The sequence below is a fragment of the Schistocerca serialis genome, chromosome 1 (assembly GCF_023864345.2).
Source record: "Schistocerca serialis cubense isolate TAMUIC-IGC-003099 chromosome 1, iqSchSeri2.2, whole genome shotgun sequence".
Lineage (NCBI taxonomy): Eukaryota > Metazoa > Arthropoda > Insecta > Orthoptera > Acrididae > Schistocerca > Schistocerca serialis.
Genome location: NC_064638.1, coordinates 883535585 through 883551898, shown reverse-complemented (window position 1 = coordinate 883551898; position 16314 = coordinate 883535585). Strand labels below are relative to the sequence as shown.

Genomic DNA, 16314 nt, shown 5'->3' with positions numbered 1-16314 from the left:
CTGCCTCTTCACATCATATTAAGAAAGGCCAAAGATCGCTGTGGATGGAGACATCTGTCTGAAGTTTCAACTACGTAAGAATGAATGAGGTCACGACACTCAGCAATGAGTAAAACGACTAATGAGGGATTACACTAATGGTTTCCATGTTGTTATAATCTGGAATTTAATTGATTAGTATGTTTTTCTTAAATAAATGTTAATTTGGTGAAAAAAACAAACTGCCTGATGGGTCTCCCTTCCACATGTTGATATTTGATCCTTTTCTACCCTGAACCTGTTACCTGGCTTTCAGCAGGAAATTAGGGAGATGGGACCTACATAAGGAAGCAGTATGAGATGTGGCAGTGATATATTATCTCAATTACCTTACTCACTTTCAATTTTTTATGTTCTGGAATTGTGATAAATGATTAAGATTAAAAACAAAGGTAAAGCGTGTGTGTGTGTGTGTGTGTGTGCAATCTTTTATTTGAGATTGGTTGGTGCAAGCTGCATCATGATAACGAGATACTTCAATACTGATTAAGCACTGGAATCAGAATTTCTGTAGATTCAAAAGTCAAAGTCAACCATTGTCAAGCAGTGGGCAGCTGAGTGCCTGAGAAATGCCAGGTCATCATGGCAGGGGGTTTGGAGTGTGGTATTGGAAAGTTTCTGAGAGCTGGCATAAGGATACAATGGAAAAGAACTAAAAGTTAAATGCAATTCACAGTGGTGGACACATCCTAAGACCTGCAGCTAGGAGAAAGAAAAATAGTCCATCTGAAAACTAAACAATAAAAATTCCAGGTTGGGATATCAACAATATAAGGAAAATGACAGACTGCATTCACTATAAAGATGACATGCTGAGTTGCAGACAGGCACAATGAAAAGACTGTTAGACATGTAGCTTCCAGCCAAAGCCTTCTTCAAGAAAGAAGATACCACACACTCATTCACACAAGCAGGCACACCTCATGTATAAATTACTACCATCCCTGGTAGCTCAGACCAGAATGCAACTGTCATGTTGAATGAATGCAGTAATGTAGAGGGGTTGGGGAAGGGGAACAGTCTTTTAGTTGCTTGTGTTTGCAACTCACCTGAAAATTATGTTTTTTTTACGAGTTAATATGAGGTTATGAACATAATAGAGGGAAATATTCCACGTGGGAAAAATATATCTAAAAACAAAGATGATGTGACTTACCAAACGAAAGCGCTGGCAGGTTGATAGACACACAAACATACACACAAAATTCAAGCTTTCGCAACCAACGGTTGCTTCATCAGGAAAGAGGATATATATGAGGTTAAAATTATTTCGAGTAGTGTCCCAAAAAGTCTTCTAAATGAGACTTCATTGGGGGAATGAGTCTAGGACACTACACTATTCAAAATGAAAATATTAGTGAAATGGCTTGTCTGACATGATAGGAGTCTGAAAAGTTGTAACTAGGAGTGACAGACCATTGCAAAGTGGAGAACACATTGCGTATTGTCGTAGGCAGGGTCAATGTAAAGTGGCAGTCCCACACACTGAGTGTCATTTGTAGTTTCACATATTTGTTGTAATGAATGTACACCAAACAAATCTGAGGATATAAAGCCTCAACAATTTTTTATAATTTATTCGATTATGTAAGCGGAAGGTGGAGGGGGAGGAGAAACAAAAGGAAAGGAAAGAACTAACGATATCAGTTGCATCAGCATTTTATGCAGAATCAGTGGTGAAGAGTGAAAATGTTTGTCAGACTGGGATTTGAAAGCGGGATCTCCTGCTTACTAGGCAGTTGCATTAACCAGTGCATCATCCGCACACATTGTTAACTGTAATTGCACGGTCTATCTCGGCATGCTTCTCAGCCGACCCACATTCCCACCTAGTGCCATCTATCCACAGTCGCTGTTCATGTCCTCTGCGGTTGCTACTTTGAGATTCACACAGGAGGTCGGATGTATCTGTGCATCCACAATGAAGGTGATCGAGTCACTGCCCATCGAGGTGAATCAATTATACGAACGCTTCATACAACTGATGCGTCTCAATGGACAATGAATCCACCACCTACAGTGCAGATGCACAATTACAGCCAACCTCGTGCGGCAATCTCATAGTAGCAACCACTGAGGACCTATACAGGGACAGTTGATAGGTGGCACTAGGTGGAAATGTGGGTCAGCTGAGAGGCATACCGAGATAGTCCATACAAGGACAACAAACATTATATTCTGGTGGCGAAGAGGTTAATGCAAATGCCTTGTAAGCGGAAGATCCCAAGTTCAAATCCCAGCCCGGTACTTCACTCATCATCGCTGATTCCGCATAAAGTCCCGATGCAACTTTTATCATTAGTTTCTTCCCTTTCCTTTCTCCCCCCTCCATCTTCTATTTATATAATGTGTATCACAACTATGGATTCTTGTTTACTGGCTGTTCTTTTGGACCTGTCCAAAAGAACATCCACCAAGCTATCCTGGAGTGTTGATGTGTGACTGCAGAGCTTAATCAGAATTGCAAGTAAGTGGTTGTTAAGGAGTTTCAGAGGGAGCATTAGGCAATGAGGGCTGAAACAGAGGAAATGAATACAACAGATGACACCTGGGTAGCTTTGAGAGATGAAATACAGAAAGCAGCAGAAGATCACATAAGTAAAAAGACAAGACAGAGTAAAAATCCCTGGATAACACTGGAAAATTCAGTTTCATTGGAGAAAGGAGAAAATATTAAAACATATCAAATCAAGCAGATGAAAAAGAATTGAGACATCTTAAAAGGGAGAGACTGACAGAAAGTGTGAAATGGTTAAGCAGGAATGGGGACCTTTGAAGGAAAGAGAAGCAGCTGTACGAGTATCAACAGCTCAGATGGCAAGCCAGTAGTAAGCAAGGAAGGGGAAGCTAAGAGTTGGAAAGAATATACAGCAGGTCAATTTAAGGGAAACAAACCATAGGACAATATTACAGAAGGAGAAGAGGAAGTAGCTGAAGATGGGGTGACAGATATGATACTGCGTCAAAAATTTGACAGAGCACTGAAAGACCTAAGTGGAAACAAAGTCCACGGAGTAGATGCCATTCCATCACAATTACTGATATCTTGTGGAGTGCCAGCCACGATGTAATTATTCAACATGATGTGCAAGATGTACAAGACACGCAAAATACCTTCTCACTTCAGGAAGAATGTCATAATTCAAATTCCAAAGATGGCATTTGTGAAAACTACCAAAGTACTAGTTTTATAAATCATGGCTAAAAAGAAAAGACACAAATTATTTACAGGCGACTGGAAAGAGGAAGAAGCCAACACCGGGAAAGATGAGATTGGGTTGCAAATTTGGAAAGGGAATTAAAGCTCATGGAAGGTTTGCCAATTACATGGTAATTTTGTCAGAGACAGCAAAAGACTTGGAAAAGCAGGTGAATTGTGTAGATGGTGTCTTGAAAAGAGATCACAAGATGTACATCAACTCAAGTAAAATTAGGGTGAAGAAGTGTAGTCGAATTAAATCAGGTGATGCTGAGGGATTAAATTTGAGAAATGAGACACTAAAAGTAGTAGATTAGATTTGCTATTTGGGCAGCAAAATAACTAATTATGGCCGAAGTAAAAAAGATATAAAATGCAGACTAGCAGTAGCAAGAAAAGCATTTCTGACAAGGAGGAATTTGTTCACATTTGATATCAATTAAAGTGTCAGGAAGTCTTTTCTGAAAGTATTTGTCTGGAGTGTCATCTCATACACAAGCAAAATGTGAACAATGAGCAGTTCAGACAAATAGAGCGTAGAAGCTGAAATGGGATGCTCTAGAGGAAAGAAGTTCAGATGCGCAGATCAAATAACAAATATGGAGGTATGAAGATAAACTTAGGAAAACACAAATTTATGGCACAACTTGACCTAAAGGAGGGATCAAATGGTAAGACACATCCTGGAGTGTGGAGTGTTAAGGAAATATCACTTATGTAATGGAAGTTAGTGTGGAGGGCAAAAACTGTATTGCGCATCAAACAAGTCTTCATACTGAGGACCGCTGCCACCAACTATCTCTCTCTCTCTCTCTCTCTGTGGCATGTGTGTGTGTGTGTGTGTGTGTGTGTGTGTGTGTGTGGGGGGGGGGGGGGGAGGGGGGGTGTAGTGACGAGTGAAGTGATACAAATGAAAGGTGTAAAAGTTATTTTTAGAATAATTACAATAAACTTATAATAAATGAAAAAGCACCAGTTTGCTTTTGTTCTTTTATTATAATGTTGTTCTACCAAGAAGTGACGGAAGATTCTGTTAAATTATAAACTTCTTTATATGTGTCTCCAGCCCTAAATGTCAATCCCGATCAAATTCATGTAGCCATGTAGCATTATTATCTGCACAAATTAGTTGTCATACATGGTATCATTTGGCACAATTATACATTTTGAACATGTAATGTTACTATAAAATTACATTGTTCAATGTATAAATGCAAATGTTGACCCAGTTTCAACTATGAACATACGAGACTAGCAATGCTTTACCATTAAGTGAATGTAGAACTACAGAATAGGATCAACTTCACAATGAAAAGTTTTATATATAAAGACGTCTGCTTGTGTCTGTATATGTGTGGATGGATATGTGTGTGTGTGCGAGTGTATACCCGTCCCTTTTTCCCCCTAAAGTAAGTCTTTCCGCTCCCAGGATTGGAATGACTCCTTACCCTCTCCCTTAAAACCCACATGCTTTCGTCTTTCCCTCTCCTTCCCTCTTTCCTGATGAGGCAACAGTTTGTTGCGAAAGCTTGAATTTTGTGTGTATGTTTGTGTGTCTATCGATCTGCCAGCGCTTTCGTTCGGTAAGTCACCTCATCTTTGTTTTTATATATAATTTTTCCCACGTGGAATGTTTCCTCTATTTTATATATATATATATATATATATATATATATATATATATATATATATATATATATATATATATATATATATATATATATATATATATATATATATTCTGTATGAAGTCAGTAATGCAGAAAAGCAACAGAAAAGTGCCTTACCTGTAGTCCTCACCCATGGAGGGTTTTTTGTGGTTTGTCCAAACTGCGACATTTCAAACGTCTGTTCCTGAAAAATAAAAAAAAAATTACAGACATAAGCAGTGATAATAAAAAAAAAATGTGCTTCACTTGCGTAAATCACAACACAGAGAAATTATTTATTTAAAGAGACCTTTGTACATTGAATAATATCAGTTTTACATATAAATGTTTAGGAAATACACTGCCCCCTACCTCTTCAATTTCTAAGTAAGTCAGGACCAAAAGGTCATACATCTTACATCATCATCATTATTGTAATTACGTCATCAGCATATTTCTGTACAAGATTTTGTATTTTCACAGTCCCAGTGACATGATGAACCAGTTAAAGGTAGAGAGGACAATCAATTACTAGTGTGGCTGAATTGTTTCCCCTCACACAGGTGCTTTATTTTTCACACCTCATTGCTCAAGGTAAGGCTTTTATTATGCAGTGAGCTACAAATACATTCTGCAAATAAGACCAATATTTGCTCATTCCTGGTGGCTGACAATTCCAAACAATGGATCTGCAGGGTAGCATCAGACAGAACTGAAATGATGACTATATGTTTATGATTTAATGTCTCATATCCTTTTGGATGCCACCATTATCCAGTAACTGTGACAACTTCAGGTGTCAATAAATGGAGTGTCACACTTTAATGTATCACTAACAATAAGGTATTTGGAGACAGAGCAGAAACTTAGATTGAAAAATAATTGGGAGCGAGGAGGAAGAAAATTAGTTCCTTTGCACAGGCAGCAACACTACATTTACATCAGTTCATAAAGGTGAACCATGGAAAACTTAAATCAGGCCAGTTGGGTGGGGTCTGAACCCTACACCTCCAAACTTCAGTCTCTTACAGTAATTTATTTATGATTTGTGGTGGGGACATGCTCTTGGCCTTCTGTTCATCAGTTATTCACAGTTTCTACCAATTTATGATTTGTACCTGCCCTTCCCACTCATTTATACTTAACTGTCAAGTTTTGATACTCTTGGATCCATTTTCATTGCATTCCTCATTATCTCTAGAAATTTACAGCTAAGGGTTGCATATACAAAAATTTTAATATACTTTTCTTTCCAGTTAGTAGAATTTATGATTTTATCATTTCTCAACATTGTCACATTTGTGGTTCTGAGGAACTAAACTTCTGTTGCTTGGATTCTAATTTTCAGCAGACTGGCACAAAATAATATCTAGCCCTCAAATGGGCACACCTACATATGAAGTCCACCTATCATAAATAATGTTTTGTATCATTCCACTGTCAGTTTACAATTGCAAGTCCATGCCTATTCCTTCATTACTGCTTCAGCTAATACAAGTTATGTTGTCATATGTCCACATGAGCAACAGTAATATACCATAAACAGTGTACTTAAACGAGACAAAAATTGTGATCTGTGTGAGAAAATGACCCAGATTCTGAGCTAGCAGCACAATCCCACAGTGAGGCTGTTATCTACAAGATTATTAGTAATCAAATAAGCAGTTGGCATGGATCTGGTGCGATTGCACTGTCATGTGACTAGGGCCTCCCGTCGGGTAGACTGTTCGCCAGGTGCAAGTCTTTTGACTTGACGCCACTTCGGCGACTTGCATGTCAATGGAGATGAAATGATGATTAGGAAAACACAACAGCCAGTCCCTGAGCGGAGAAAATCTCCGACCCAGTCGGAAATAGAACCTGGGCCCTTAGGATTGACATTCTGTTGCCCTGACTGCTCAGCTACTGGTGGAGGACATTGTGTAATTAAACTAACATTTAACTTCAATTCTGTTAATACACATTTATCTTGATAAAATAAAGGCAGGTATTCATTTCATTTGTACAGAGTACGCCACAAGCCTGCTAGTGTTGTGCATCCACTCGATAGTTAATGAATTTTTGAATGTTTTTAGCATTCAGGGTCTACTCCCTTTAAATAAAAGTGGTACTACACACTGATTACTCTCTCTCCTTTTAGATCCATTGGAAAATCTGTTTTGAAAACCCTTCCCCAAATACAAAAACTCAGCAACTGATTCCATGGCAGCACTATTTATTAGTACTATTTCATTTCTGATACGTTGTTTTTACATATTCCAGAATTTGTTTAATTGATTTTCAAGGCTAGTTCCACACTTATTGTACTGTGTTATTCCATTCATGGTGAAGTTTATCTGCACCAGAGAAAAAAACAGTACAAAGCCATAAACTCAACAAATGTGATTCAGATACATTTCATTAGCAGATGTTCGATCTTTGTTGAAGGACCTGGAAACTTCCTCTAGGATTACCAAGTAAGATTTTGGCAGTATGTCGACTTATTACCTGACTCCTCTTTTTGTTCTGAATTACTCACTATCCTGGTGAACCATCACAGAAGTTGTACTGCTGACTTATATATTTATTTCTCAAGAGCTGTCAGCATAAGTTTAGCTGGAACCGAGTCAAAATCTTTCTCAAAATCTGAAAATCCCAGATAAATATGCAATTCATACTCCTTCTACAATTATGTCTACAGTACATCTTGCAAATGGCTCACTGTACTACATTCATTTCTAGAGCAAGTTACTTCCTGTCTTTTTTAAAAAAAAAATCTCGCATGTTTTCTAAGTGGCGGATGATAAATTTAGTGAATACCTCGTACATTTATTGACGAGAGAGTAAGTTTTGCTTTATTAATACTCACAGCTGCTAATTAAGGTATTTGAACTAACTTACCATGCCACTTTTTAGTGGCTATTTCAAGTTTATCTGGAATTAATAAGTAGATTCATAGAAAATAATTTCTTTCATTGGATAAGAAATTATATTCAGTTACAAAACTTTTCTATAAAGTTTTTGCAGAAAGTTTTAAGTGTTTTGGTACAATTAATATGAGACTCAAGACTAGATATGACAGAGACATAGAACTGCTGACGTGCAGTGACCTATTCTTCTTCTCCTTAGTCACAAACTGCACCCATAGAGTGGCTCTGCCATAAATTTATTCACACTTTTTAACTTTCTGGCAGATTAAAACTGTGTGTGATGTAGGGAAACCATACTCCACATGTTACCTGGTTGTTACGCAGCCAAACATTACTAAAGGCCAAAAACAAGCACTCACTGGGCTATACCAATTAGGTGCCATTATTTTATTTTTTATAAATTAGAGACAAATTTAAAATTATGGCAAGAACTGATAACATGTGCCCTGCAGTAATTAGGAATATGGTACCAAAACCAACACTAAATGGAATTAGAGATGATATCAATTAACTGCCATATACAAGTTCGGCAAGACACTTGGGAAAGTGTTATGACATAACATTCATTTAATCATGAAAAACAAGTATTCTAGGGATGTCTCACGCTCTCCTGTCAATATTTTTCACAATAATGGAGATACTTAAATAAACTCCACCATCATACAAGGCGACACTAATGTTCAGAGGTAGGCCTATTATATTTTTAGGTGGGAAGCAGTACTGTATTGATACTGCTACTTGTTACTGTGTAGTATGCATTAAATAGGGGATGGCAAAGGAGCAATATTATGTCTCATAACATTAATGCATCCTCATTGTATTTTTCTCCATAAAATAGTACCTCTGATGTCTTTTCATGGTACTTTTCAACTGTCCTTACAAGAGCAAACAAACATATAAAACTGGCCAAAATACTTTGCATAAGAAGGAAGGAAGGTTATAGCTAAATTTTCGATTTGACTATTCAGTTGCAGACAGATGAAATAAATTAGGAATGGCTAAGAAAAAAATCATTACTATTAAAATAGCGAACAACATCATAAAAAAATCGCATAGGAAGTGTGAAAATAACCTCAGCTACAATTGTCAACATGCATGCTTTCCATAATTAATTAATTTGTAAGAACCCATACACGACAACAGTGGATCTTAAGAACTATGTAAAATCATGTTTTTTGCAGTTTTAAAGATATAGATGATCATTAAAACTACAGTTCAGAGCATTAAAAATAGAAAAGATATTTCATATTATGTCTGGATCTAAAATACTGGGCTGTACAAAATGTTTCAAGTGGCACAATGTCTTAAAATGACTTAGCCAAGCACAGGTCAGCAGCAACGATGAATGGTGGATTCTATTAGCTACTGATAATTATTTTGTCTTGTTTTACTGACTTTCTAGAAACCATGGATTAATCACAGAAAAATCATATCAAAATAAAAAATTAAATGGTATGACATATCAAAATTGCAACCTTCGTTTTACATGTGTTGTAATACTGCAAAACACAATATAGTGTTATTTAATACCACTTAACAGTGATGCAATGAACAAGGTAAAGTAAAAGTATGCAGTGGAAGTAAGGATGATGGCAGAAAGAGGTGACTGAATTAAAACTCATACGATTTAAGACTGACAAACTTCATTATGGGTTCCCCTCGATCGTTACAGGATTCCTCCAAAAGCTAGTAAAATTTCTATTCTTTTTTTGTGTACCTGTCTTCAATACAATGCCTTTACCATTCTGTGAAAGGTCTGTTCCTGCAAGATTATTTACTGCAAGCACTGACTGACAAATGGGAGAGGTAGTAGAGCCCTTCTACACTTGCAGAGTTCAAGAATGATGACAATTGTAGACAGGTATAATTGAATGTAATAACAAATAACTTATATAATGACAAGCAAATTTTGCATCTTTAACTTTCCATGTACCTGCCCAATTACACACTAGTGAACAAGTGATTCACCAATGGGCCTACAAAAATGATGGGACGTTACTATCTTGGGCACAGGGTGAGTCATTCTACTTATTCATGGTTTTATTTAGTCCGATATGCTACATTGTAAAATGCAAGGGGTAGATATTGTGCTCTGCACTTAAATACCCCAATCAAAATGGATCTAACAAAATAATAAAATGAATAGGAATTGCCTCCAGTAGACCACATTCTCAAATTATGCAAAGACTGCCAATACACAAGATGAAGTCAGTGGTTGCCTTTCTAAGTTGTCAATATTTAATATTACGAACCTGTAGCCTAACATTTCATTCCAATAACGCACTAAATATTTTACGCTTTCAGTCTCTGATGATTAAACTATCTTTGTATCTTTTATCCCCCGACACCAATTACATTTGGACAAGTTAAATGACAGATTGGTTGCTAGAGCATTCCATGTTTTCCCGCTTTGTAGTTTTAAACTGTAAGATTGACGTTTCTATAAAGAAGTCCACTACTGAAAAATATTTACCTAGCAACAACATGCGCTGTCAAGTACTAGAACCATAGGAGAGCGTCTGCTGCATTTCGCTGATTATAGATGTGCGTTTGTGCAAACAACTTTTTGAACAAGAGACAACATAAGAATAGAATTCGCTACCTAACATTTCAAAATAAATACGGACTTATTTGTGGTTGAACTTTCGCATTTCTCTCTAATGCGTCTACACAATACACATCGTTTATAACAGTATGAAGTCATACTTCGTCAGCAATAACAACAACATCAACAACAAGGATATTTACAAAATAAGCAGCAAAACTAACTGCAGTAATAGCCAGTCTTACCAATGCGAATCTTTAATTCCTTAAAAAAAACTGCCTAAGTTAAATTCTTCTCGTAATTAATTTTCAGCCATCAACATACACGGAAACACAGGCGCTGATTTGGGCAGTCATGACAGAATCATAGCTTGATACTCCTTAATTTTACGTATAAATTATGTAATGGTAAATATACATTAGAACATAGAAAATATAGGGAAACCGTACGTTTATTGATAATCTATATGACTTAGAACGGAAAAGTGACGAGACGTATGATTATATTTTGAATCACGTAGTGCAGATGACTATACGCATGCGTGTGAATACAAGTATCATTAACTAAAAAAAAAACCATGGATAATTCTGAAAAATAACTGGAGTTGCCATAAACATTCAGCCGAAATAACAGCTGTTTCAACTATTAATTTATGATATAACGCATAAAAACGCCCCAATTTCTATTTATGTGATTCCGCTATGTACGCTACTAGTCATCATGTTCATCCGCACAAGGAAATAGTACATATATTTATCGATGAACACGACTATGTATACTGTCTTATAAAATTAATTAATCTGTTTCCTTGTAAAATTATTTTTTGAAAAATATTCGGTGTGTCATTTACGATAGTATTGTGTTCCCTAGAACTACTTCGTCAACAGTCAGTACGTAGTTATGGCTCTCGCAGTGTTGAACTTATGCCGCCAATCCGGCTCCTCTTTGCAGAGAATCGGTGGCAGTCGAGGTTTGCAGTTGAGCTTAAGCAGCAACGTAACTCGTTATTTTGCTACGAAAATGAGCCGTCCGAAAGTTTTCTTCGATATGGCTGCTGATGGCCAGACCATTGGACGAATTGTGATTGAGGTATGTTTCCAGTAGATTTAATTTACTTTTATAGTAGTATCTCGTTCCAGGCATTTCTCCATTGCAGCGTGGTTTAGTAGGTTGCCGGCATGTCGCGTGGAAATGCTGCTATGTGAAATGTATCGTGAATATAAAGTCTTCTGGGTCGTGTGGGAGATTTTTGCTGTGAAAATCCTAATCAATATTTATCTAAGTCAAAGGATTTTTTTCTGCTCTTCATGAACGTATTTCAAGGTCGGTGGAAATAATGTATTATTCCACTTTAACTGTTACCAAAATTTAAATTTCTCTTTAGACATTTTTCAACATTAGGTGTGTATAAAAGTGGCCCCCTGTGCATAAAAAGTAATTGCAGTAATAATTAGCATGATTTGGCTATCTTTTAGGTAATGGGTGGATCATAATAGGTCAGCGATAAGAAAGTTAAAAAATAGGAATTAATAAAAAAAGTAAATACTTTTTGCTCGTAGGTTAGCCCACGTGCGTCAGCGGTAAACTTGTTTGTGTCTATATGTAATAGGAACGCGGAAAAAGAAAAGCGGAATATTCAGAGCTGAGTGAAATGTTGCCTTCCTGTTTTGCTAGTATGTGCAGAGCTGTTGCATTCCAGTCAAATCTACAGCAGCTGTTTAACATGTTAACGAGACACGTGATAGATAATTGGAAGGTTGCCACCAAATTCCAGCATCGGGTGGGACAGCCGGAAGAGAAATTAAAGGGGTGCTGGTGATTCGACAACGTCCTCGAATAATGTTTATGTAAATGTGGTGCTAAAGTCTAACGAAAGGTGAACTGTGGGAAAATTCTGCTGGATTTATTGGAACTGTTAATGTAGGAAGTGCACGTGTAGGATTGACCGTTAGGTTGCAGAATCTGATACAGCCCGGTCAGATAAGTGCTTATTTCGGTTCCGTGCGTAGCAATTTAGTATCTTGTAATGAAAGTTATAGAACCGAAGTCGGCATTTTGTTGATTTGTGAAGTATTAAGTTGACAGTGGGTGGTTCCGCCAATCGTGACTAAGCAGTAATTTGAGCGCAAGTAGTTAATGTAAAATGTCAGATCTGTAGTATACAGCACGCATTTGCTGTAGCATATTTTGTATTTCTGAAACTATTAAACTTTTTACAGCTACGTGCGGACGTAGTGCCTAAGACTGCTGAGAATTTTAGGGCTCTTTGCACTGGAGAAAAAGGATTTGGATATAAGGGCAGCACATTTCACAGAGTTATCCCAAATTTCATGTGCCAAGGAGGTGACTTTACAAACCATAATGGCACTGGTGGAAAATCTATTTATGGCAATAAATTTGAAGATGAAAACTTCACACTAAAACATACTGGACCAGGTAGAGTAATTAAAATTTAATGTCTATCAATATGTTTTTAGTGTGTGGATACTAACAATCTCTCTTCTCTAGGAATTCTATCAATGGCTAATGCTGGCCCCAATACAAATGGCAGCCAGTTTTTCATAACGACAGCAAAGACTAGTTGGCTGGACAATAGACATGTTGTATTTGGATCAGTCGTTGAAGGCATGGATGTAGTTAAAAAGGTAAATTGATGATGCATAATACATACCTATACTTAAGTTATCAATCATTTTGCAAGTCTTGAAAACCAAATTTCTTTTCAGATTGAATCCTTTGGCTCTCAAAGTGGCAAAACAAGCAAGAAGATTGTAGTCAATGACTGTGGTCAACTTTAAGTATATTGTCTTCTATGCAGAACATTTCTTTTACCTGCTGCATTTTGAGAAAGAAAACTGGTACTTTATACAAAAGCTCATTTAATATCCTGGAAAGACTAATACTGTTGAACTGCAGCATTGTGTTCAAATTCGAATTCATGGAAGACACGTTTTGTCTTATCATTCCAGTAACCTGTTTTAGATGAAATGCCACAACTGTTTCAGTATCGAGCTAATGTTTTTGACAGTTGGAAGTTAGAATGTTGTAGATAGTTGTGCAATGTGAACTTAGCTTCTGTCAGGTTCAAACAGTTGAATCTCATCTAATAGGCATTTATGTAATCTGTGAAGAACTTTCATTTGACTTCGCATTCCTTGAATTGTTTGTTCATTGCTCCAAAAGTTCATATTGCTTTTTTCTGTAATGTTCTTGTCACTAGTTCAGGTGAATAAATAATATACAATAACAATCATGTCAAATCCTTTTGCAGCAATTCTGTGACATAATCAAATAGTAATAACCTTTGAGCATTAAAATGTGGCCCTTTTAATGTCTTTAAGATTACTGAAATGTAAATGGTGTCTAATACATTTGACCTGTTGGGTTCAGGGATTTTCACCTGCCTCAAGGTGAATGGGTATGTTGTCATCATTTCATTATCATTCACGAAAGTGGAAAGATTGGACTGAACAAAGGTTGGAATTTGTACGGGTGCTGATAACCGTGCTGTTCAGTGCCCCACAAACAGAACATCCTCTAATACATTTGATATCTTAATGTGCAGAGCAGGGATGTGTGTGAAACTAAACTATATACAGTTCTCTCTCTCTCTCTCTCTCTCTCTCTCTCTCTCTCTCTCTCTCTCTCTCTCTCTCTCTCTCTCTCTCTCTTTCAGTAGACATCATTATACTTAACATTGGCAGGTTAAGATACTTGTGAAATTAAAATTTTGCTCTGAAATGAATTCAGTTAGCTGTAAATTGTACAGTTGTACACATTTCCTGCACCAAATACTTCATTTTGAACTCATAGTAATGGTAATGATATCAGAACTGCCATGAAATCAGGTTCTAAAAGGTAATAAAAATCAGAACAAAGAGAAGAGTTACTTAATTTTCATGGTAGATGTATAGTGAATAATATGCGGTGAAATTTGTTGTGCATATGACACTAAAGTACACAATAAGTAACTCAGGTGCAGATGTTGGCAACACTTGTGTGTGATTAAGAGCAAATGTTAAAACAAAACTGACCTTGATGCATCTTCTTAGCCCAATGTTTCTTTTTTTTTTTAATTGAGAAACATTGATTCACAATTTAGCTGTTCTACCATCATAGATTTTGCTGATGGCTCTGTGTAAAGTTTCACTGTTTATCTCACACAGAATCAATTTTATAGGAATCAGGCATGTTATTCTGCTAGTGTTTATTTTGTATTCACTTTAATTGGCTACACTGAATGTCGGTTTCCAGTCTAACCTTTTTTGTTTTGGGACAAGCAGGATTTAAGTTTGCTGTTGTACCATAGCTGGACAAGGAAATGATACCCTAGTGAGCTCTGGAAAAATGTGTATGCGCATACACACATTTAATTTTGTGATGCCTTAAAGATCTCATTAGTGTACATCTCAGCAGGTAGTAGCTAAAGTTATTCAGTATATTAAATTGAAAGATGAAGTGCTTGAAATTATAAAGGAAGGGTAGTTCTTAAAAATTTGGTGTGGGCAGAGAGGCAGTGATAGTGTAATGAATGACCCAGGTAATTTTCTGCTGCCACAAATAAACTGAAGTTAGTGTAATGGTTAACAAATACATTTAGTCTTACCAATGACAAGTTTGATTCCTGTAGATTATTTTTGTCAGGCAATCATAACCATGAATATGTACAAATTACACAGATATAACATGTGCCAAATACAGTAAAGTGAAGCGTAATCTTTTATATGTGTGATCGTTATATTAAGCTATATATTGCTCTATTTCATCGGATTGGAACTGCATTACTTTTCTTAATCGTACAATACTGTGATCCAACTGCAGATCACTGCCAACATGCATGCTTGACACCCTTCTCCAAGGAGTTTGCATCCTTTGTCATAGGAACTGTGTAGAGTTCATTGTAGTACATGACATTAAATGGTAAAATGAGGAATACTTAACATAAAGATTTTGGTAGTATGGAGTAGGTTGGTGGTTTAAATTGTTCTTATGATCATTCAACACTAATGTTGAAATTTAATGAATTGTAGCACTGAAGTGTTGAGTTTTGACCCAGCTTGTAATTTCTGGGTTTGCCAAAGACGTTGGGTATAAGTGAATCTGATAGCAGCAAAAAGCTTAAATATACAGATATTGCCACTGCATTCTTGTCAGTATGTGTGTTCTCGAGTTATTCAAAAATGTCAGTTCAACATGGAATTACTTTTTTGGTTATAGGAATAAAAGGTTGCCACAAGTTGTGGAAATCGAAATTTCAAATGTTGGGGAAATATGAAAAACACTGGAAAATCTATTTTCTCAGTAGACAAAATGGTTTGTCTACTGAGATGACGTGCATTGTAGCTGATAGGGCAGCTGAGAATGTGTCCCGCTTCCTTAGTCACTCATTCTTACTGCTTCTCCTCTTCCTACCATTCCCCTTGCTTGCAGTCAGTGCTGCCACCACTTCTTGCCACTAGCCAAGCAGCTTCGGATCTAGTCTCATCTGCCTGCAGGCGAGGTCTGTTTGTGTATGGCAGCAGATATTTGTCGTTTATCGAAGGACCTGGGATTGTGGTGCTCCTCTGCAGGTATAGGCCATGGGTTATGGATTTTGGGAATTCACTGTCTCGTCGCAAGTACATCATACAGTGTGCCGCGTTTTATAGATATTTATTTTATTACATTTTGGCACTTTGAAAATAATTTATATACTAGAAATTATGGATAAGAAAATGGTGGCAGTCACTGGCTATTTGTACTCTTATGTACTCAAATATTTCTTGAAAGAAATTCACACAGTACCTGTGAAATAAGATATAACACAGTGACTAATAACTGACATTAATGAACGTAGTAGAAGCAACATTTTATTGATCACCTGTAGTGTAGGTTTACACAAGTCTTCTCTGCCTTGCACATTTCTTTCGGTACGTTTTGTGAGGTTATTCCTGAAGTCAGTGAAGGTACTTTAAATCTGTCTTGCGACTTCAA

At 36.8% G+C, this 16314-nt stretch overlaps 2 protein-coding genes across 4 annotated transcripts in view; one reads left to right on the top strand and one right to left on the bottom strand.

Annotated features, from left to right (window-relative positions):
- The window catches only part of LOC126410937 (cell division cycle and apoptosis regulator protein 1-like), a 259834-nt gene extending 249100 nt beyond the window's left edge, over positions 1-10734 (bottom strand). For 2 of the 3 annotated variants that reach the window (XM_050081326.1, XM_050081328.1), the window contains exons 1-2: positions 10587-10734; positions 5026-5092 (exon numbers count right to left, since the gene is read on the bottom strand). In XM_050081326.1, the coding sequence (XP_049937283.1) occupies positions 5026-5077 (52 nt within the window). In that variant the 5' untranslated portion in view covers positions 5078-5092; positions 10587-10734. Of the gene's footprint in view, positions 1-5025; positions 5093-10269; positions 10415-10586 lie in introns of those variants that run through there. The other variant, XM_050081327.1, reaches the window with a different exon arrangement.
- A 503-nt stretch (positions 10735-11237) lies between these two features.
- On the top strand, positions 11238-13591 carry LOC126411040 (peptidyl-prolyl cis-trans isomerase). Its single transcript, XM_050081335.1, has 4 exons — positions 11238-11430; positions 12561-12777; positions 12850-12986; positions 13068-13591. Exons 1-4 carry the CDS (start codon positions 11242-11244, stop codon positions 13137-13139), a joined length of 615 nt encoding a protein of 204 aa, XP_049937292.1. The 5' UTR covers positions 11238-11241; the 3' UTR covers positions 13140-13591.
- Positions 13592-16314: the final 2723 nt, after the last annotated feature.